Raw genomic sequence first — 24,135 nt, 5'->3', positions numbered from 1 at the left:
GCTTCAAGAGGCACTAACGACTACACATAAACACGCTGCATGATTACAAATCCATGTGTCATTTCTTCCTATTTGGGTATTCATCCATTTACTGAGTTCTAAAAAATGTAATACGCCTGATTCTAGGCACTGTTTTCTTAATTTCATAAATCTATTAACACAAACATTTATTGATCATTAACTTTTTCTCTGGCACAAACTAAAAAAAAATTGTAATACTTCAAATAGCTCTCTCTCTCCACATACACACACACATACACACACACACACACACACAAATATACATGTATCTTTAAAAAGAAAAAACTTCAAAGTCAAATACCAAGAACCCAGGCCTATTGTCACCTTGTCAAAAACTTACTTTACAGCTTTGCATAAGAGATGACAGTGTATTAAATACACACATATACATACATACATACATATGTCAAAATACATACATATGTCAAAAAATACAGTAGGAGACAAGTGGCTTCAGTGTCTTCACCTGAAAAAAAAATGGAAATTCTGGGGAAATGGGGAAGACCACTCCTGAAACTGGCAATCTTAACTCATATTTCTGTCACCATGTGCGATTACCCAGGTTTTTTTAACTAAAAGTACCCCCATGTAGGTTCTATTAATTTTTTAATAGCCATCAATGTTTTTAGTCTAATTCAAAGACAAGTAAAATAACAGTAAAATTTCTGAATTACATATCCATTTTATCACCCTTGACCTTGAAGTGGATATGTTCCTATCATTTTCTCTTTTTTTAATTTAATTTTTATTTTATATTGGGGTATAGTTGATTTACAATGTTGTGTTAGTTTCAGGTGTACAGAAAAGTGGTTCAATTATACATATAACTATACCCATTCTTTTTCAGATTCTTTTCCTGTATAGATTATTTCGGAATATTGAGTAGAGTTCTCTGGGCTATACAGTAGGTCCCTGTTGATTATCTATTTTATATATAGTAGTGTGTGTATGTTAATCCCAAACTCCTAATTTATCCCCCCCACACACACACCTTTCCCCTTTGGTGACCACAAGTTTATCATTTTCAACACAAAAAATTTTTTTTCTTAACATATTCTGTTAACTCAAGCAAGCAGAACTTGCTTTTTCTTGGCTAACTAAAATACACAAATGTACAAGTAAGTTGATGACAGAGTTTTATTATCAAAAAGAATTATAGCTAAAGATGTTTTCTGGTCTTCAATATTTTACTAAAACTGTAAATGTGCACACCCTTTAATCCAGCAATTCCACTTTTAGAAATCTATACCACAAAAACACACATACAAAGATAAATGTGGAAAAATATGCACTGCAGTACTGTTTATAATTGTGAAAAAACAGAACTCAGAAACAGCCATTAACATTACTGGTTAAACAAATGATAGTATATCCTACAATGAAATACATATAGTGTTTTTTAACTGCAGTAAAAAAAAATTGCAGTACATTTTTAAGTATTAATTTCTTAAATCTGCCCAGATACACATAATGTCAGTGAGAAAAAGAGCAAGTTGTAATTATTCATATAAGCCAAAAATAATCTAATGTTGGGAGCAACCTAAATGTCCCAAACTGATGAATGGAGAAACAAAATGAGGTAGATCCACACAATGGAATACAAATCAGCAATAAACAGGAAAAAACAGACACATATGACTTTATGGATTAACCTCATAAAAACTTGACTAACTGAAAGAAGCCAGACACAAGAGACCGTATATTGTATGATTCCATTTATACGAAATGTTCAGAACAGGCAAATCTATAGAGAAAGAAAGTGGATTAGTGGCCACCTAGAGCTGAGGGTAGAAAAGAGCATTAACTGTCAATGGACATGAGGGATCTAATTATTGGGAGGATGATCATGTTCTAAAATTAATGATTGCTGCACCACTCGGTAAAGTTACTAAAAATCAACGAATTGTACACTTAAATTGGGTAGATTTTATGATATGTAAAATGTGCTTCAATAAATTTTGTTTTAAAGCATGGTATGAAACAGTATACGTAAAATTTCATTTCCATTGAAAAAATAACAGGTTGCATATATGCATACAAACAGAATCTGAAGGCATATATAGCAAACTATTAACAGCAAATTATCTCTGGAAAATGGAATAATTTCATTTCAGAGCATAGGTTAACTTTCTAATAAAAAAAATAATAAACAGGTCAAGTCTTTAATACAGGAGTAACAAAGCTAAAAGCTATACTGACAAGCAGTTGTAAAATGCAATTTTCTCCCAAGTACACTACAATTGTTGATATAAAATCTTATCAACGGCCAATATTTTTTCTTCTACTGATCAAATTTTTATTCTTTTTTTTTTTTTGGCGGTACGCGGGCCTCACACTGTTGTGGCCTCTCCCGTTGAGGAGCACAGGCTCCCGACACGCAGGCTCAGCGGCCATGGCTCACGGGCCCAGCCACTCTGCGGCATGTGGGATCTTCCCGGACCGGGGCACAAACCCGTGTCCCCTGCATCGGCAGGCGGACTCTCAAACCACTGCGCCACCAGGGAAGCCGTATTCTTTTTAATAACAATTTTATTGAGATATAATTCACACACCATACAATTTGGCCATTTAAAGTGTACAAGGCAAAAAATGTTAGCATATTTACAGACTTGTGCCACCATCACTGCAATCAATTTTAGAACACCAAAAAGAAATCCAAACCTGAATAGCTAGATTTTTAAGAGTAGGTATTTACTCATCAGTAATGAGCTTATTTTCAGCTAGCTTATTCATTAATCAACATGTAAGAAATTACGTATGTCCACAAAAAAATCAGTACACTAATGTTTATAGCAGCATTATTCATAATAAAGGTGAAAACAACCCAAATGTCCATCAACTAACAAATGGATAAGCAATGTGATATACCCATGCACTGGAATTTACTCAGCCATAAAAGAAATGAAACATTCGGGTTCGAGCCTGGTCCAGGAAGATCCCACATGCCGCGGAGCAACTAAGCCCGTGTGCCACAACTACTGAGCCTGCGCTCTAGAGCCCGCGTGCCACAACTACTGAAGCCCACGCGCCTAGAGCCCGTGCTCCGCAACGAGAAACCACCGCAATGAGAAGCCAGCGCACCACAATAAAGAGTAGCCCCTGCTCACCGCAACTAGAGAAAGCCCGCGCGCAGCAATGAAGACCCAACGCAGCCAAAAATAAAATAAAATAAATTTATAAAAAAGAAAACAAAAAATGAAATATTGATACATGCTATAATATTGATGAACCTTAAAAACATTATGCTAAGAGAAAGAAGCCAGTCACAAAAGACCACATACTATATGATTCCCCTCCTATTCAAGTCCAGAATAGAGAAATCTATAGAAACAGAAAGTAGATTAGTGTATTGCTTGAGGTGGGGTGAAGGTGAGACATGGGGTGATAAAAGGTATGGGATTTCTTTTTGAGGTAATGAAAATTTTTGAGGTAATTTAAGACTGACTGTGATGATGGTTTCCACGTATCTGTGAACATTGCCAAAACCACTAAACTATACACTTTAAATGATGAACTGTATGGTTCACAAAATATATTTCAATAAAGTTGTCAAAAAAGTTAAATAAATAATATTTTTAATCAATAAATTCTAGCAGGGAAATTTTCAGTATTAACTGACAAAAACAGCTACTAACACCACTGCTGACCCAAGGTGGACAATTACAATGAAGGTTTACACCAAGACAGGATCTTTTCTCTGGCAATCTCAAGGCACTTTGCAAAGAGGTAGCATTTCCATACAAAGCTTCCCGAATGTGACTTGAGCTAAATAAAATCTTGTTATAATCCAATATAAACAGGTGTAAAAATCTTTTTAATAATTCCTAATATGAAGTGGAAAAAAAAAAGTTTTATCATCCTTTAAAGATGGAAATCCAGAATCATACAGGTCCTTTAAGAGAACACAAACTTAGTACCTTTGTGTCCCCTAAATACTCTAATTGAAGTAAGATGACTGCAATTAACAGTTTGATGTATATCAGTCCAGATTCCTTTTTGCATACATATAGAAATATTTTACTGCTTAATATGAAAATGAGATCATGTTATGCATATTGTTTTGCATCTAAATTATCAATTAAAGTGAAATTTAGCTGAAAAGATAACTAAGTTATAAGTAAGGTCACCAAGTCACTAATAATGTACAGATTTTTTTCTGGTCTAATATAGAGTCGACAAGTGAGATATCCTTGAAATTTCAAGTTAAAAAGTTTAAGTCATCAAATCTATTTTGGTAACTCAAAACATCTTTTTCTGGTTGATCTTATAACTTTATACTTTAAAAAAATTTTAATAGACATAAAATACAATCAAAATATTTCCACTTGAAGAAAAAAATGCACTCCTCTATTAACAATGCTATGAAATTCCTATTTTAAAGAAAATGGAACTGTTAACATATCTGGGTTTTAGAGAGCCACAGAAAGTAATAGTGTAAAAGCACAAAACTATAAATCCCATAGATTTTAATTAAGGCTTTGAAACTTCTCCTTCAAAGACCTTTTAAGAGCAACAGTAAAACCAACACTAAAATTAAAAACATGGATATTCTTCACTTTTGATAAGTCCGAGAACTAGAAAAACAGGCAAAAGATTAAGTGTGTACACTGTATAATCAGGCTATTCATTAAAACGTTGATTTTACCTCGTTTCCTTTTTAATCAAAAAAAATTTTTTTTGGAAGGAGAAAAGAAGGGTCAGGAGGTACTATCATGTGAATAGCAGTAACATGCCTAAGCTTCCTCTCAACTCTAAACTGCCTCAAAAATAAATAAATAAATATCATCATTTCCTACCTCTCTACATTTTCCTTTTACTCTAGCTCTTACTGACATTTATTAGGTAACCTTGGACAAGTCACTGTAAAATATACCATTAATATGTGTTTGATGTAATCTCACTTTATCCTGCCTTCTCTGAAAAAACATGATGAAACATTTAACTAATTCTGGAGATATTTTTTTGCTTTGAAGAATGGCCCCTCTAGTGAAGAATCTTCTAGACATTTTGATAGGAATTCAACAAATATGCAATGACAGCCCTCCAGGTCTATTTCTGCCTTGAAAACTGCTAGGAAGAAAAGAATAAAATACATGCACACAGTTTTTCTACAGGCAAACAGGACATTCAACCACAAGTTATAATCTCTTCTAATCAATGTTCTATTTATGTATTAAAATTTTCACACAAGATCACTAAAACTATTCTTCAGAACTCTTGGCAAGATATTGCTAAAGCAGAAAACAGTGATTAAAACCTAGAATGAACATTGCTCAGCAGTCGGAACAAAGGTGACTCAAACACATCTGTCGACTGAGTGAAGGAAACAAATATTATTACTTAAAAAAAATCATTTTCTCACCCCTCAAATACTCCTCCCTAATCTTTTAAATTACAACTCAGCTCTTCCAATTAGTTAAACCCTTCAAGCCATCTAAAAAGATACCATATAGACACAACAAAAATAGCAGAAGCAAATAGTTTTGAGCTAATTTTTTATCTTGCAAATTTTCTGTAATATTCTGTAAATAAATGTAGTTTTCATTACTTTCAAAATGAAAAATAAAATAAAACAACAATTTCAGCTTTCTCAAAAACTTTTCAATCTATGCTTGGAAAGACACACAAGGCTACCTTCTTAATCTGACATTCTGTTCACCTTAACACTTAAATCTCCAGTCCTCATAATTCATAAATGGAAAAAAACAAAAACTGCAAGTAACCTAAATGTCCAAAAGGGGAATGCTATAAAAAAATTACATCTTATCCATTCCACGAAACCTATACTGAAAATATTTTCAGAGAATACTTAATCACATGAGAAAAATGTTTTGATGTTAATATCATTTGAAATTACCAAGATACAGAACTATATAGTAGAACCTGTTTTGAATTTTACACTTCCAAAGAAAATCTTAGAGGACAGAGTAAAAGGCTTTAGGTAATTTTTATTTTCTTATGTGTTTTAACGAGCACATAATAAGTTATAAATAAAAAAGGAAAACATCTTCACTGGCTGTTATTTCAACCAACTAAAAACTAACACTTCTTATTTAAGGCCCCAGCACCACCAATTTGCTTTACTTACATCATACCTTCCTATCTTATCCCTAAAGTCAAACAAACATGCTTGTCATATCTTCCATAATTTTACTCCTGCAATTCCACTAAGGAGCATGTGCATGATGGAAATGAGGGAATTGTGTACCTCAACTTCATCACACAGTTCACTAATCACTTCCCAATTTAATCCTCTCTGCCTCTGGCCATTCCAGCAACATTCTCTAGCCTCTTTACCAATAGACAGACAGCTGACCCTTGAGCAACATAGGTTTGAACTGCGCAGGTCCACTTACACGTGGATTTTTTCCAACAGTAAATACTACAGTACTACTTAAATCCGCAGATGTGGAATCGCAGTTATGGGGGAACCACGGATAGGAAGGGCCAACTATAATAACTATAAGTTATACTCTGATCTTCAACTGCACAGGGGTCGGCACCCCTAACCCTCACATTGTTCAAGGGTCAACTGTAATTACAGGTCTCCATTACTGTTTTGCTTTTGTTTTCCCTCACATCTGACCAATTTTTGCTTATCTCTCTGGACCAGATTCCTACTAAAATTCTTCCAATTCAAATATCTTTTCATTTTTCCACACTAGATAAATTGAAAGCCAAGCCTTTATTCCTTTTTCTGTATGTCTCCATGCCATTATATTTGTATACAGACTTCTTAGGGTGCTTCTGTTAATTGTTTGAGAATTATAAAATCAAGATGTGGATAATCTCAGGAGATATCCCGTGACTCAAAAAACTCCTTCCAAAATATGTGTGTGTATGTGTGTATAAAATATGTATTTCCGGAGGCCTCCCTGGTGGCGCAGTGGTTGAGAGTCGCCTGCCGGTGCAGGGGACACGGGTTCATGCCCTGGTCCGGGAAGATCCCACATGCTAGGCCCGTGAGCCATGGCCGCTGAGCCTGCGCGTCCGGAGCCTGTGCTCCGCAACGGGAGAGACCACAACAGTGAGAGGCCCGCGTACCGCAAAAAAATATATACATATATATGTATTTCCAAAGGGCTTATGGTAATCAAAAGTGCAGGATGACACAAAGCATAGTCTTCTCCCATGCGTTTGCCAAAATAATTTAAGTAGCTCTGAAAGGATTAGAACCTTTAGGATTTCGTCTGTAGGGCTGGAAAAGAACCCAGACAGCAAATTTTTATCACTCCATATCAGTCCTATAAAATCCTTCCCCTAAATTAAACTTATGCACACTAAATCAGCATCAATTTCTCAATTTCAATGATTAAGGCAAAAACAAACAAAAGCACCCTTCCACCGCCCCCCCCCCAAAAAAAACCTAACAGCCTGACAATAACATTTAGTTCCATCTAAAATACTATAATTTTCGGCTTCCCTGGTGGCGCAGTGGTTAAGAATCCACCTGTCAATGCAGAGGACACAGGTTCAAGCCCTGGTCTGGGAAGATCCCATATGCCACGGAGCAACTAAGCCTGTGTGCCACAACTACTGAGCCTGCGCTCTAGAGCCTGCGAGCCACAACTACTGAGCCCACGAGCCACAACTACTGAAGCCCGCGTGCCTGGAGCCCATGCTCCGCAACGAGAAGCCACCGCGATGAGAAGCCTGCACACCGCAACGAAGAGTAGCCCCCGCTCACCACAACTAGAGAAAGCCTGAGTACAGCAACAAAGACCCAATGCAGTCAAAAATAAAATTTTAAAATAAAGAAGTAAATTAAATACTATAGTTTTATAATATCTACCTGTCAAGTCTATTTGAACCAAGTTAGATGAATCTGTAGTTTGAATTTTCATAGCTTGTTGCAGTTGAAAATAGTTTGGGCATGGCTAACTGGCTTACAGTTATACAATAACACATTTTAACATGTATGTTATTTGCTTGTATATATAGAGGTTATTTCTGGAAAGCTACATAAGAAATTGGTAACAGTGATTACCTTTTGAGAGATCTTGATGGGTGGATAAAAGGGAGATTTTATACTACATTCCCTTTTGTACCTTTTAAATACTAAACCACGTAAATTTTGCAAATTTGTTAATTACTGTATATATGTAAATATACAAACCTACACACTTTAAAAATTTTAGTGTATCATCTGATGGGATCAGATCCTAAGCAGGTACCCCAAACTACAATATTTGGAAATTTCAAGTAATAAAAAGTCTATATTCTGGGTTTCTATGGTTGCCTCAACTAATTTTTTAAAGATGTATATTTTAAAATTTTCATATGGATAAATAACCCCAAAGAATATGTGTGTGGGGGGGGCTGTTAGTCTCTCATGTAGGATACTAAATTTCGACTAAATAACCAAGCAAAAATATAATAACGTTTTGCATTCCAAAGTCCTATTAATAGCAACTCCAGATTTTTAAAAACATTTTAATCCTCCCAGTTTATCCATGTAATGACAGATCAAATTTTGGATATACGGTATTATGCCTCTTATATAAGGGACTTGGGCATCATGTAGATTTTGGTATTGGTCCTGGAACCAATCTCCCAAGGATACCAAGAGAGAACTGTATAACCTAGTGCTCTGAATTTATTTAAAAGTAAAGCATGACAATACCACTGAAATCAATAGATAAATGGTATGAGACTTCTGTACTGGTTAATCAGAAAAAAAAATTTTTTTAAAAAGAAATAAGGAAAAACTTCAGAACAAAAATACTGAAGATAATTATTCATTCATTCTTGATGTGCTGAATGGAGATCTTTGGAAAAAGTCACCTAACTAAAAATGTCACTTCATTACAATGTGATGTATGCTAAAGAATACCTGGTGTCTTTGGGGGAATACTTTATATCTTATATAGACTGGGATTACTATGTAAAATGAGGCTTATAAGGTATTTAAATCAGGTATGCTGTGCTCACTTGTTTTCTCCCCTTAAGTAATTATCGCTATGAAATCCATTCCTTAAAAAAAACTTTTTAACTCTTGAATTAAATAATTTGGACTTATATAAAAATATATAGAGCCATTTTAATCACTATACTGTAAGGCTGACATATATAATCAAGAGTATTATAAACTAGTACTTGACTCTTTGAGAAAGAAGCAGCAGATGGAGAAATTTCTTCAGTGCAATATTTGTCAATACCTTTTTGAAGTTAAATAATCTTTTGAAGGACTAACTGTTCTTATATATTAAAGGTAACTGTGGATTTCTGTTATCAACATTATTTTTGCTGTCCAATTTTAATAGAAAGAAAAACATTTTAAACTTGATTATCTTTGTGACACTATACTTTGTGGCAAAAACTGACTTATCAGCAACAAAACACCTGCTGTGTAGGAAGTTCGGGATATTTTTTTTTCTTCAAAGTATAGTATTAGGTAAAGGAATTTGTAATGTAGCATATAGTTTTACTTTAAGAAAGCTATAAAGAAACAGGCAGGATGTGCTGCTTTCAAAATAACTTGAAGAGAGTTTGAATGATTCAAATTTTCCTCTAATAAAATGCCACAACAAAAAGATCTGTCTTTTTATATGTAGGGAAAAAAACAATTAACAGCTTGTTTGGTTAGAAACCTAAAATTTTAAAGGTTCCCGTTACCTCACTTTGACAAGTTTTATTTTGTTTTGACAGTGCCACTTTAAATATTAGGGGAGAAAAGTGAAATTAATATTACAAATTCTTTAAGAAATTTTTTATAAATGATTCAGAAATAGGTAAATTTTTAAGTTGTCTTAAATAGACAGCTAACAAATTCTGAGAAGTTATTTAGTTCCCAGGGTTTCCTAATTCATTTAGTCCTCCTTTGGAGCTTTTTAAGATCCAATTTAGAGCCTTCGTCCCCAACCAGGAAGTAAAATAAAATGCAGTATATTTTAACTATTTGTACTCAATATTGGAAGTGAAGGCAAACACTAAAACACAAACTAGACTTGGGATTCTCTCTAGATTTCAGATAACCAAATTTATTTCCATGCCTCTACTAAGAGGGAAAACAAGGGGCACACAAAAACCTGCAAAAAATGTTCATAAAGCATTATTCATAAAATAGCCAAAACATCAAAAAAGGCTATGTTCAAAACTCAATGAACACAAAACAAAAGATAACCTTAAAATGTTAACGTGCAATTTTGAATTAAGTTAGCAAATTTCAAAAACACATTCACGCATCCAAAAATACAAAACAGGACTTCCCTGGTGGTGCAGTGGTTAAGAATCCACCTGCCAATGCAGGCGACACGGGTTCAAGCCCTGGTCCTGGAAGATCTCACATGCCACGGAACAACTAAGCCCATGTGCCACAACTACTGAGCCTGTGCTCTAGAGCCTGCGACCCACAACTACGGAGCCCATGTGCCACAACTACTGAAGTCTAGAGCCTGAGCACTGCAACAAAGAGTAGCTCCCACTCACCGCAACTAGAGAAAGCCCACCTGCGGCAACTAAGACCCAACGCACCCATAAATTAATTAAAAAAAAAATACAAAACATTCTAACAACACCAAATTTTAAGTAATCCTTATAGAAGTTTTACAAATTGCCATTGTAAAACCTGAAGTCTAAAATCAATAGGCTAAATATAAAATTCATATGGAAAATCAAGGGACCCAGGAGAGCCAAAATAATCTTGAAAAAGAAGAACAAAGTTGGAGCACTTGCACTTCCCCATTCCAAACTTACTACAAAGCTACAGTAATCGAAACAGTGTGGTATTAGCATAAGGATAGATGATGGGATACCAATGAAAATCCAGAAATAAACTCATACATCTATCGTCAACTGATTTTTGAAAGGAGTGCCAAAACTATCCAATGGAAAAAGAAGAGCCTTTTCAACAAATAGTGCTGGGACAACTAGACCCACAGGCAAAAAACGAAGCTGTACCTCTTCCAGCACCGTACACAAAAATTAACTTCAAATGGATCATAAGCCTAAATGTAAGAACTAAAACTATATATAAAATCCATAGAAATAACATAGAAGTAAACCTTTGTGATCCTGGGTTAGGAAAGACTTCTTAGATATGACAACAAAAGCATACGTGACAACAGAAAAATTAGACAAATTGGACTTTATCAAAATTTAAAACTTCTGTGCTTCAAATAATACCATCAAAAGAGTGAAAAAGACAACCCACAGAATGGGAGAAAATACTTACAAAATCATGTATTGTAAATCAAAACCACAATGAGATATTACTTCACACCCAACGCTACAATAAAAAAGATAACAAGTGTTGTCCAGCACGTGGAAAAACTGGAAACCTCAGACATTGCTAACGGGATTGTAAAATGGTGCAACCACTTTGGAAAATGTTTGGCCCTTCCTCAAAACATTCAACAGAGTTACCATATGACCCAGCAATCCCATTCCCAGAAGAAATTAAGACATATATCCACATAAAAACTTGTACAGAAATGTTCATAGCAGCATTATTCATGATAGCCAAAAAGCACAACCAACCAAATGTCTACCACTGATGTATGGATAAATACAATGTGAGATAGATAGATACAGAGACACACCCACACACCCACACATGCAATGGAACACTATTTGGCCATAAAATGGAATTAAGTACTGCATGCTACACCCTGGATGAACCTTGGAAACATGCTAAGTAAAAGAAGCCAGTCACAAAGGACCACATGTATGAACCCATTTATATGATTATGTCCAGAACAGACAAATCTACATAGGCAGAAATCTACAGATTAGTTGCCTAGGACTGAGGCAAAAAGGAAATGTAGAGTGATTGCTTATGAACACTGGTATTCTTCCTGAGATGATGAAATTGTTCTAAAAGCGTGGTGACATTTGCACAATTCTATGAACAGATGAAAAATCCTTGAATGGTTAACTTAAATGGGTGTATTATACGGCAGGTGAATTGTACCTCAATAAATCTCCTAAAAAAGGGAAAAAAAAACACCCTAACGTCTAGTATTTATGTCGATTGTGGAAAACAAGGAACATTCAAAACAAATAACTATGAACTGATTTCAATACTAAGCAGGACCATGCTTGAAACACTCAGAAATTAAGAACTTAAGACATACTTTATTCACTTTAAGAGTACCACTTTAAATATTTCTACGTCTTAACTAAAATGGAATTGTGGCACTCGCAACTGTCAAGCCATAAAATGGGATTCCTGAGATACCTGAGTACACATACTACTTTCATGTACATGGCTGAACTGTGCTTCCCATTACAGCAAACAATAACTGCAGAAAAACACTCCACAGGGAGACTGGGAACTCATTCTCAGAGAACCACCTAACGCTAATACTGAGTTAAAAGAAGGGTGTGGAAAGAATGAGGAAGGGGAAGGAGCACGGAGAACAGGGAGACGTATCGGCGCATTTAAGCCCAAGGAATCCAGTTCCATTAAATTCAACTTTTAAACGCTTTGTGAACAGGCCCAGAGGCAAAGTCCTGGGCGCAGACCAACGAGCCGAGCTGCGAGGCCGAGAGGAAGTGCTGATCCAGCCCAAGCCCGCCCGGGAATTCGTGGGGAAATGGTGGGGGGCCAAAGGGCTAAGATGGGGGCCTGCGGGGTGGGAATGAGGGGAGCCCCTCCGCCCGGCTCCAACCCGCACTCGCCGGCAGCGCGCAGCTGGGGGCGGCCGCGCCGCGGGCCCGTCGTCCGCGTCCGAGCCGCGGAGCGCGCCCGGCGCCCGGAGTCTCCGGCGGGGCCGGGTGCCGTCTCCCGCCCCATCCGGCGCTTTGTCCCAGCGCGGGCGGCGGGCGGCCCCTCGGCGTCCCCACCGCGGGCTGAGGGGCCGCGCTGACAGCCCCCGCCCCCCGCAAGGGCGGCAAGCCAGCGAATCGCCCGACGGGTTTCATCCAGGCGGGACGCAGCAGGCGGCGGTCGGAGGACGCCGGCCCTGCCCGCGGAGCCGCCGCCGCCGCCGCCGCCGCCGCCGCCGCCGCCGCCGCCGCCCGAAGCGCACGCAGGCCGAGGTCAGGCGCAGAAACCCTCCGACTCCGAAACCCACACAATGTCCAACATCCTTCTCTTACCCAAAAATTCTCAACGAAATGCGCCATGACCATCCTGCCGCCGCCGCGCTGGGTTCCGCGTCCGCGCCCTCCCGCCGCTCCGTAAACACTGGCCCGGCCCCCACGGCGCCCCCGCCTTTCGCCGCCGCGGCTGCCGCCGCCGCCGCAGCCGCCGCCGCCGCCGCCGCCGCCGCCGTCGCCTTCTTCCCAGAGGCCGGCCCGCACCCTCCAGGACGCATGCGCCACCTAGCGGCCGCCGCTGCGGAGCGAACACTCAAACGCCTAGGCTGGGTTGCGCATGCGCCTCGGGCCCCATTGCCGGGTCTTAGTCCGGTCCTTCCCCCTCCAGCGCGGGCTCGTCTGAGAAAGAGTATTTTCTTGGGAACGGTGGAGAACGCCGCACCGGAGCAGTCACCCGGGAGACTGTTCGCACCCTTCGCGGTGCGATGGGTACTGGCTGAGGGACGGAGCGAAGAGAGGGGCCGGCCAGGAACAGTGGAACCCACAGCCAGGCTGCCCCCTCTATTCCTCCTCGCCAAGACTCGCTTCCTGAGCTTTCGAGTATCTCGAAGGTTCCCAAAGTCGGTGCAAGCTGGAATGGGGGAAACTTGGCCTCTAGCCAACATGAGGAGACGCTGAGAAATGGTCAACAGGGTGCCTTTCCTTGATAGGGAATTAAGAACCAAAACAAAACTTTCCGAGGCCGGAAAAGGAGGAAACGCCCTGTCGCCTGAGAGCCCTGGGAGCTGCGCGAGACCCAGGCAGCAAGTCCTCGGCGGAGGCCGCTGACCTCTAGCACGCCCGGAGCAAACCAGCCGGGACTGCCGACAGCAGGAACGTGACCCGAAACCAACGAATTTCCCTAACTCAGCCAGTTTTGCCTTTTTTTGTTGTTGTTAAGTCTCTTGCAGGACTTGTTCATATAAATCCATGGTTCTCCTAGCAACTTGTACATTTTGGAAAAAGAAACAAGTTCAAACACGCCTCGGCATAACAGAGACACTAAATCCCCTTCCCACGCCTTACTTTCCAGAGGTTAAGGGGCAAAAATTAAACCAGATCATTTAGGTCCAAAATATGCAGTTCTTGAAGCCAAGACCGACAAATAGATTTAGTGTAGCTTAAACTGCCCATGCACATCACACCTCCTCGGGTCTTGTGACTTCAAACACGGTGAACACTGTACCACTGTTTCTTCATGGCAGATTATTTCCATCCTCAAAAGTAAAAACCAGACAGTGGGGCTTCCCTGGTGGCGCAGTGGTTGAGAGTCCGCCTGCCAATGCAGGGGACATGAGTTTGTGCCCCGGTCCGGGAAGATCCCACATGCCGCAGAGCGGCTGGGCCCGTGAGCCATGGCCGCTGAGCCTGTGCGTCTGGAGCCTGTGCTCCGCAACGGGAGAGGCCACAACAGTGAGAGGCCCGCGTACCGCAAAAAAAAAAAAACAAAAACCAGACAGTGCCTTTCACATGGATGAAGCTGTAAAGTGTTTGTTTAATAGGAATCATTGGATAATGGTATTGTGATTATATCTTTTTAAGAATATCTTTTAGGAATATATAGGCTGTAATAATACAACATCTAGGATTTGCTTTAAAATGAGTCATTGAGGGGCTTCCCTGGTGGCGCAGTGGTTGAGAGCCCGCCTGCCGATGCAGGGGACACGGGTTCGTGCCCCGGGCCGGGAAGATCCCACATGCCGTGGAGCAGCTGGGCCCGTGAGCCGTGGCTGCTGAGCCTGCGCGTCCGGAGTCTGTGCTCCGCAACAGGAGAGGCCACAACAGTGAGAGGCCCGCCTACTGCCAAAAAAAAAAAAAAAAAAGAGTCATTGAGGAATGGGTAGGGGTAAAAATGAAACAAGATTGACCATGAATTGGTCATTCTAGGAGCTAGGCAATGGAAACGTGGTTCACAATATTACCATCTTTTTGGTATATGTCTGCTTTTTCCTTTCTTTAAAAAATCTTCATAATGCTATCATTTACACTAGTTTTGGGGAAAGTCAAACTTAGAAATTTGCTACAATTGTCTAAGCCATTAGTCTAGCATTGTCTTTTTTTTTTTTTAATTTATTTTTGGCTGCATTGGGTCTTCGTTGCTGCGTGTGGGCTTTCTCTAGTTGTGGTGAGCGAGGGCTACTCTTCCTTGTGGTGCACAGACTTCTCGTGGTGGCTTCTCTTGTTGCGGAGCACGGGCTCTAGGTGCGCCGGCTTCAGTAGTTGTGGCACACAGGCTCTAGAGCACAGGCTCAGTAGTTGTGGCGCACGGGCTTAGTTGCTCCGCGGCATGTGGGATCTTCCCCGACCAGAGCTCGAACCCATGTCCCCTGCATTGGCAGGCGGATTCTTAACCTCTGTGCCACCAGGGAAGCCCCAGCACTATCTTTCTTGATGCTGAAGAAATTCTAAGAAAAATACAGCCATCTAGATCACCCGGCCGATGAGCTTGGCATTAAATTCCCAGCATCACTAAGCACTACTGCACTTAGACCTGGGCAGGAGAGGCCCCTATCCTGCACCCCATGCTTTAAAGGACCTTACAGATCACAAATACACACATTAATTTATTTTAAAAAACTCATGAGTGCCTCTGCTACAGATGCTGAACACTTGACGCATAACTATCAATACCCTCTCCCATGACCAACAGTATTCAGGCTCCTAGGAAACATTTATCTCTTGCCTATATCTTCAAAACAAAAGGTGGAATCCCAAATGCAGTGAAAATTTGTGGCTGCTATAGCTGTCCGTATCAGAAATAGACTGCTTTGGAGTTCAGGCAGAATCTGAGCAGCAGAAGTGTTTAGATAAGAGAGAAGACAAATTGGTTAACTTATGAAGCCTTCCTCTCAGCTTGAGTGCAGTAAATTCTTGCATAACAAAATATATTTTTTTGCATAAGAAAATAGTGTCTAGCAGAGATTTTCCTTGTTTTAGTGTTCCAATTTGTGGTTCCAACACTGAAAGTTTTGCACAGTATTCAAATAGTTGCACAGGGTACACTGACTTCCATTTCGTACTCTTACCTCTGGTCCCATAAATATTAGACGCAGGCCTGCCATGAAGATAAATCTTCTGTATATTTCGGGTATTTACAAGGTTCGTCAGGGTCAAAACACCATACGCTGTAATTGCCTGGTATTTAAATTGTGGGACTTCATAGTAGTGATTAAGGTGACTAATCTTCAGACAAAATGGTGTAGTAGAAGAATGGGGATGGTATTAGCCACATTCTGACCTCTCAAGTGAGGTTTCCAAGCATGCAGAGTGTAGATAAGGCCCTACGCCAGTAGCCTCATTCATATGCCTTAAAGTATTTGTGCCCCAGATGCTTAGGCCTTGCTTATCCAAACACATTCTGAAATTATTGAAAACGTACATAGGTAACAACAGTATTCCACTCACTCACTGTCTATAATACCTAGCGCTTAATAGTCACTCAGTAACTGTTCAGTGCAAGAATGGTTAAATGATTGAACCTATCAAAATGTCAGGGTGGATGGACTTTGGCTATTCAATAATTCCATTCTTCTCTTAATAACTCATATTTTTAATTGGTGCTAGATCTTATAAAAATGTCATTATTTAAGTTCTACTTGATTTAATTTTCTCACATTAAATATTTTCAAAAGAATTTGGGGGGGGCTTGAGTATGCTTCTTAAAGGATAAGCTATCTTTTGTAATAAAAATAAAATAAAATTGAAATAATAATATTCAAGATTGTCTCTTGCAGGAGATCATCTGTTGGGAAGGGGCCCCTAAACAATTTGGCCTTCAATTTTTGGGTGACCCACACCTGCAAAGTCATCTTCCTCTTAGGAGCCCTCTCTAATTATACCTGCTATCCATATGCTGGCTTTCAGGGCATCCTCCTGGTACCCATTAAACTCTGGCTCAAGCAGTTATGTTATAGCCCCATTAAAAAGAAACAACAGGTCCAAAATGGAGTCATGGTACATTTCGTTAAGAGATTTGAGGTAACAGAAGGATTTTGGAAATTATGTGAGTTTTGGAGTCCAAGGGTTTCTGCGCTTGACCTCAGCCTGCGTGGGCTTTGGGCAGGGGTGGCCTCGACTTGCAGGTTCACAGCCCTTGTGGGGGGTTGGGGGCTCTCAGTATGGGGCTCCTTTGCTAGTTTAATCCTTTTCCCCAGTCCAAAGATCCATGAGAATTGTTGTTGGTTACCAGCTGGGATCATACTGAGTTGATTTAAAAACTGGACTGGGTCCAGTAAAAGCTACTGCTAATGGGGATCTTGGAAGCCAGAAAACCTAAAAAATTGGTGGGTATGGGTTGCACATTTAAAAGCTGTTACAGTACTTGCCACCTCAAGAAGACTTCTGTGATAGGATAAGTTGGTCATGGAATAGGTTGCTTTGATGCTAAGTCTCCCACCAGCCTCAAGGAAATTTCTGTGCAACAAGTTACACTGTGAAACACCCCACAATTTCGACAAGCGTATCTCTCTTAGGTATAGTTTGGCTCCACAAAACCCAAAGGCCTAGTTAAAAGAAATGGCATCATCTATACCCAGAATTTGTTACCAAACCTGGCTTACTTGCCCAACTTGTAGCAAGCCAAATGCTGAGATGCCAAGGTTTGTAACAGAGAAAGGGTTTATTCAAAAGGCAGCCAAGAGAAGAGATAGGAGAACAAGTCTCAGATCCACCTCCCTGAAGGCAAGGGGCTCGAGATATTGATGGGATAAAGAACCAAGGTGGTCTTAGGTGTGGGGAAAGGAGATTGGAGGTAGGGAAAATGTGAGGTAACAAGCATTCTGGGCAGGTGTATCTGCGTTACATGCTTCTTCATGGGATACATACTCAAAAATGGACATGCTTAGCCTGATTTGAGGGTGGACTTTTCAGCCCTCTGACATCAAAAGGTCATTCATCAGATACCTGTGCAGACCCAGTTTTAGGATCAGTGGTCCCAACCAACTTTAGCCAGCCTGAACTGGACAAGAGCTGACTCCAAATTGCTAAAAAACAACTTAAGCCCCCATTATTATAGTGACCCATAGGTCAGAGGTGTTATCTAATGGTTAAAAAGTCTTGTAATATATTATCTAAGCTATGTGAAGCTTGGAGGGTATGCAATTAATGAAAGAAAGAAAAACAAGCAAGCAAGCAAGCTTAATCAGTAAAGGCAGGTTACAAGCAGAAGAGTTTTTAACAAGCTGTTCCCTTATCTGCTGTTCTATAAGACACACTTGGGGATTTCTGTTAAGACATCGGCTTCTGTTAACCCTATGGGGCATGGTTTCAAGTTGAATGTGCTACCTTCTGGAACACCTACTTATTTTATGTCTGAAAACTGTAGTCCCAAAGCTATAAATACCTACAAAATTGGCAAAATCTTACTAAAGACAACCTAGAATTTTGTCTCCCAAATATTTGACTTGGTAACCATCAAGTTGGGGGTCCCAAAATATGGCTGGACAGAGATGTGGGTTGCACCCCACTTGCAGCTAGATATGGCTGGAGAAAAATGCAGGTTAAACTCTGTCTATGGCTGAGGTCCTACCAAACTGTTGCTCTCAGGGGAATTACAATCTAGAATTACAATGGGCACTGTGAAGAATATTCTAATCGGATAAGATCATTTAAAAAGTATACTTAAAAGTAAGAGTTCCACATATATATGGAATCTAAAAAGAAATGGTTCTGATAAGCCTAGAGGCAGGACAGGAATAAAGACACAAGTGTAGAGAATGGACTTGAGGACAAGGGGAGTGGGAAGGGTAAGCTGGGACAAAGTGAGAGAGTGGCACTGACATATATACACTACCAAATGTAAAATAGATAGCTAGCGGGAAGCAGCTGCATGGCACAGGGAGATCAGCTTGGTGCTTTGAGACCACCTAGAGGGGTGGGATAAGGAAGGTGGGAGGGAGATGCAAGAGGGAGGGGATATGGGGATATATGTATGCATATAGTTGATTCATTTTGTTATACAGCAGAAACTAACACAACACTGTAAAGCAATTATACTCCAATAAAGATGTTAAAAAAAAAAAAGTAAGAGTTCCCATATCAAACAAACAGAATGGGATACCTATTTTAATTGGTATGCGGAAGCCTCCAAACGACTTTAAAATTCCAAAAACAGCTTCATTAAAAGGTTTGCTGTAAAAAAAAAAAAAAAAAAAAGATTTGCTGTAAAAGACTAGTGAAATATTAAAGCTATATGAAGTACCTAAAACAAAAGACTGTAGGATTGACATAACTCCTACTCTCCCCTCTATACTCCTTTGAGTACTCAATCTAGTAATCCTCTGTCTGAATTGTTTTTCCATTCTGAAAAGGCTACATGACCATACGCAAAAGTCTGCCAAGTTAATGACCTGAAAAACACCCCTATATCTACTTTCAAAGGAGGGCCCTCATTTGAGAACTTCCCAAAGTTGTCTGGGACTCTGAGGGATTTTTCTGGTAAATTGCTATGTTATTTCCATAATCATCAAAGGGAAAACTGAAAATAAAATTAATGGAAAACCTTGCCAAATTCTGGTAAATACTGGAGCCTGCAGATGGAATCCTGGGAAAACTGACAAAAGTGGGCAAAGGATGAGAATTCTTCCCAGAGTCAGCTCTCCTTGGATCTCAGCCTGTGGTCCCAATTGAGAAAGGAAAATAAAATATCATGTTATCCCCTTCTTTCCAAAACCAGACACAGTGGTTATTGATCCTTTCTCTCCCAATGACAACTGTTGCCTTCTTTTTTGTCATTATCTAAGTCTTTCTTTCTTTTGGCCATCTTTGGGAGTAGCTCTAAGATCTTGGGAAGGTAATATCTCCTGCACCTTCTTTGGGAATGCCTCCTAAAACCAAAGGATTGTTCATTACTGCCAGAAATATTTACTGTTGTCCCAGCTGAAACCTGACAAGATATCTGAAAAAAACTGAATTCTTCTAGTTTCCTCAAATATCTGACTACAATTCTCCAAAGTAACATTTTCAATTTTTGTCCACCCTTCTAATTTGGCATTCCTAAGAGCAAAGACTGCCCTCGAATTTCTCTAGAAGGGACTATACTAGGCCTTCTTCACTACCCAAATGGCAGCCAAACATCAAGGATTTGGGCTTTGGATATACATCTCAAAGCTGAAAAAGACTCCTCCTGCCATCTGCTCCTGTATAAATGCTGGAGACCTTCAAATCAAATTGACTAAGAAAAGAAGTAGCTGGCATTGATCTAGACTGCTTCCACTCAAGATGCCAGATCAAGATTTCGTATTTTAACTAAACATGAAACCTTCTCTCCTTTCCTTTACAATGGCATTGGCCTGGAAAGATAATGACATCACCCATATCTCCCAGGCCATTGCTAAGGGGGCAGGTGACCTCTGGAATTTAGAACAACTTTTTATTTCAGGCTAGGAAAAAACCTAACTGACCCTTGGGTTGAACAGAAAAATGTAGCACTCCCTGCAAATGAGTCCATTAACAGTACCACCTTAGTGGAAGTGGTTTGTGCCCCCATAGGATTTATCTCTTTCTGTGGGGATTATCATTCTCCTTGAGCCTGTGAACACCTAGAAGGCTGGCACGTAACCAGGCCTCTTAGTTAGGTTATCTAACTGTGCCTCTGTCTACAAACAAACTTAGACCTCGTCGGTCAACTTCCCTGAATTTACATTATCAAGTTTGAAAGGACTTACCAGGAGGCATTCATGATTCCAGATTTACTTCTTTGGGCAGGGCTCTACTTCCCTAGTTAGGAGTGAATACGAATGAGGCTATAATCAGGAAACTCTCCTTAACTCTTGAAAATATTGCAGTCTGCTGAAAAAGCAATAGCTGTGCAAGACAGACCCTTAGACAACCTGGCCAAAGTTGTTCTTTTATTTTTTTTAATACTTATTTGTTTATTTATTTATTTTTGGCTGCACTGGGTCTTAGTTGTGGCATGCAGACTTCTTAGTTGCAGCATACATGTGGGATCTAGTTCTCTGACCAGGCATCGAACCCTGGCCCCCTGCATTGGGAGCATGGAGTCTTACGCACTGGACCACCAGGGAAGTCCCCAAAGTTGTTCTTGATAACAGGATAGCCCTTGATTATCCTTTAGGTGAACAAGGAGGTGTCTCTGCCACCACCACCTGCTGCATCTGGACTCATAATTCTGGGGAAGTTGAAACTCAGTTACACAAGATCACTGAACAAGCTGTTTGGCTTTAAAGGGTGACCCCATCAAGGGGTCTTTCTCTGACTTACTTGATTTTGATTGGTTTGGGTCTTGGGGGCCATGGCTCCAAAGTACACTCTAGACATTGGGGATGATCTTGCCTATAATAATCGTGACAATCTCTGTGGTGCATTGTATTCTATCAAGAGCTTTAAATGCATGTTCACAGCTGCTAACTACCAAGCAAATGATCTCCATGTGAATGATCTCCCTCAAGCTGGAACATGGAAAAAGAAATAAAGGGAGTGACCAACAAAAAATGTGAGCCTGAAATGCAACCTGTGAATACCACACAAGATTCAGCAAAAAACAGGGTCAATGAAAGCTGCAATAACTATAGAGTGGTGGGTGAGAGTGGCGCCAATGCCTTACATTTTGGTCACATCTCTCAGGCTGAGAGTTTGATCAAGGGGCACATTTTTAAAAAGAAGCAACAGGCCCCAAAGTAGGGTCCCTTATGCTAAGCCCCACCAAGACTCAATACCTAACCTAATTGCAGTTTCAGCACCCACAGGAGTGGAATTTTAAACCAATCAGTCTGGAATTTCCTGATCAGCACTAGTGAGGTAATCTGCCTGAGACCCCATACCTTCCCCTAATGGAAAGTGACCTTGTGTGAAATAATCTAGTCTTTTAACTTCTTTGTCCCACCCTTCTTCTGCCTATAAAAGCCTTCCATTTGGTATAGCTCCTGAGAGCACTCTTGTTAGATGGGATGCTGAATTCATGAATCTTGGAATAAAGCCAATTCGATCTTTAAGTTTACTCAGTTGAATTTTCTTTTTTTTACAGTTCAAAGCATATTTAGACTGTTAAAACATAACTTGATAAGTGGTAGCAAATAAGAGGAGAAATTAGCACAAAATAACCTAAATCTCAATTCTCCAGTTTACAAAATATCTCTAAGATTTGAGGGCAAGGCACCCAGAGAACTTCCTCCTTTTCATTCCTTAGTTGGATCTCCTAGTTCCAATCCTGGATTCACAGCTCACAGCATATTAATCAACATTTAACTACAAGAGCCATTTCTTTATTACACCATTTAAAACTAGTTCTATTCCAAAGTGTTGGCTATAAAGGAAACACATTTTTCTCATTTATTTTCAATATAATTTTGCAAATGAATTTCCACTTGTTTCCAAGATGAGAGTGGCAGAAGGGAAGCTCCTATAAAAAAAAAAACCTCTCTTATTTCCTGCTAATTTCTTCAAGGAGCAGCATCCTGTGTCAGATTCAGTAGCCTTTCTATGTACTGATCTTGATAATACTTGATAATAAGTGGCAAAAAAGCTAAGCTCCATTAAAAGGCAGAAGAGAAACAGGCAGATCCCTGAAATCTGGTGTTCTCTCATTTTCCCCTACTCAATAGCAGCATATTGAAAGCAAAAGCTTTATGCAAAACAGAAAGAAAAGCAAAAGCTTGTCAGATGGTATCCAGACAGGCTGCTCTGTGAGGGCCAGGAAGTAGAAACATGTTAATCAAACTGCAGAATGGGGCCCTCCACACGCTTCTCATTCAAGCAGCTTGTTAGGCTCACCTGTCCTCTCTCCTGAGCGCACCTGGGATTGACTGCCTGTTCTTGATGTGACATCATCTCTTCCTTCACAATGAGGTTTACTTTCCCAGGAACTCTCTTACCTGCTGTCTTGGCACAAAATACCTGATAGGCTTATAGAGCTGGTGACCACAGGGAACCCAACAGCGGTTTGAAAATTAAGGAAAGAGAAATTATTATCATATGGACAGGAAGGTGATGGATGGTAAGGTAAAAACATACAAAAATGTTTGTCATTAATATTAAGTGGAAATATAGAAGATAACATAGAAAATAGATTAAAGATATAAATATGTGAAAAATATGCATGTAAATGGACAAAAATCAAAAGAAAACATGGAAAATGTTTATGTGTTATTAAGATTATGACAATTATTAAACATTTAAAATTTATTTTAATGTAATAACATAATATGATTTAAGGAGTATCGCTCTTCTTTGTTTTTACCTGAGTATGAATGTAACTGGGGTAAATCTTCCTTAAGTCTTTCATTAACTAACTCCTCTCTTTCATTTATTCAGGCAACAGACAATTATTGAGCATCTAATACAATGAAAAGAGTATTTCTGCTCTTAAGAAATTCACAATGCAATATGGACTCATGATGAAGACAATAGAGATGATGACAATTACAAAATAATGTGCCCAGAAGAGTGCCTGGTATATCAATGGCAACCAATAAACATTTATTAAATGAATAAATAAGCAAATCACTTTGTTCAGAGGAATAGCCTCAAATTCAGTTAGTGCTTTTTCTCTTTTTTCTTTTTTCCTTTTTTGCTTTTCTTTCTTCCTTTCTTTTTCTTTCCCCATTCTTCCTTCCTTCCTTCCTTCCTTTCTTTCTTTCTTTCTTCCTTCCTTCCTTCCTTTCTTCCTTCCTTTCTTTCTTCTTTCTTTCTTTCTTTCTTCCTTTCTTCCTTCATTTCCTTCTTTCTTCTTTCTTTCTTCCTTCCTTCCTTCCTTTCTTTCTTTCTTTCTCAAAGAAACTGACAGGAAATTGTCTGGGTTCATAGAAGTTTTTCTCCATTAGCTGGTTTGAGGTTTGTGGGGATAGTGGAGTCCAGAGCACATTCTGAAACTCAGTGCTTCTGGGACAAGCTAGCCCCCTAGGAGGTGGCTGTGTATGGCAACTGGAAGAATAGAGACTAGAATAGGAATTGTAGCCATAGGAACCCAAGAAAAGAGGCATCTTTGGTTGAGCTAAATATGGAGGAGTGGGCTTGGTCTCCCTTGAAGACTCATTGAAGCCTGCACAGAGATCTCAGTCACCATTGGACCAGCACCTTCTGCACACTGAGTATCACCAGATTTCAGCAACAACATAGTATACCAGTAAGAAGCATAGT

At 39.7% G+C, this 24,135-nt stretch overlaps 1 protein-coding gene across 1 annotated transcript in view; it reads right to left on the bottom strand.

Moving 5' to 3' along the window:
- The window catches only part of FCHO2 (FCH and mu domain containing endocytic adaptor 2), a 113,554-nt gene extending 100,439 nt beyond the window's left edge, over nt 1-13,115 (bottom strand). Inside the window, exon 1 of the mRNA XM_079915687.1 lies at nt 13,063-13,115. Within this exon, the coding sequence (XP_079771813.1) occupies nt 13,063-13,095 (33 nt within the window). The 5' untranslated portion in view covers nt 13,096-13,115. The remainder of the gene's footprint in view (nt 1-13,062) is intronic.
- Between the last annotated feature and the right edge of the window lie 11,020 nt (nt 13,116-24,135).

Source organism: Stenella coeruleoalba (assembly GCF_951394435.1).
Source record: "Stenella coeruleoalba genome assembly, chromosome: 3".
In the NCBI taxonomy this organism is placed as follows: domain Eukaryota; kingdom Metazoa; phylum Chordata; class Mammalia; order Artiodactyla; family Delphinidae; genus Stenella; species Stenella coeruleoalba.
This window is presented reverse-complemented; position numbering and strand designations above follow the sequence as displayed.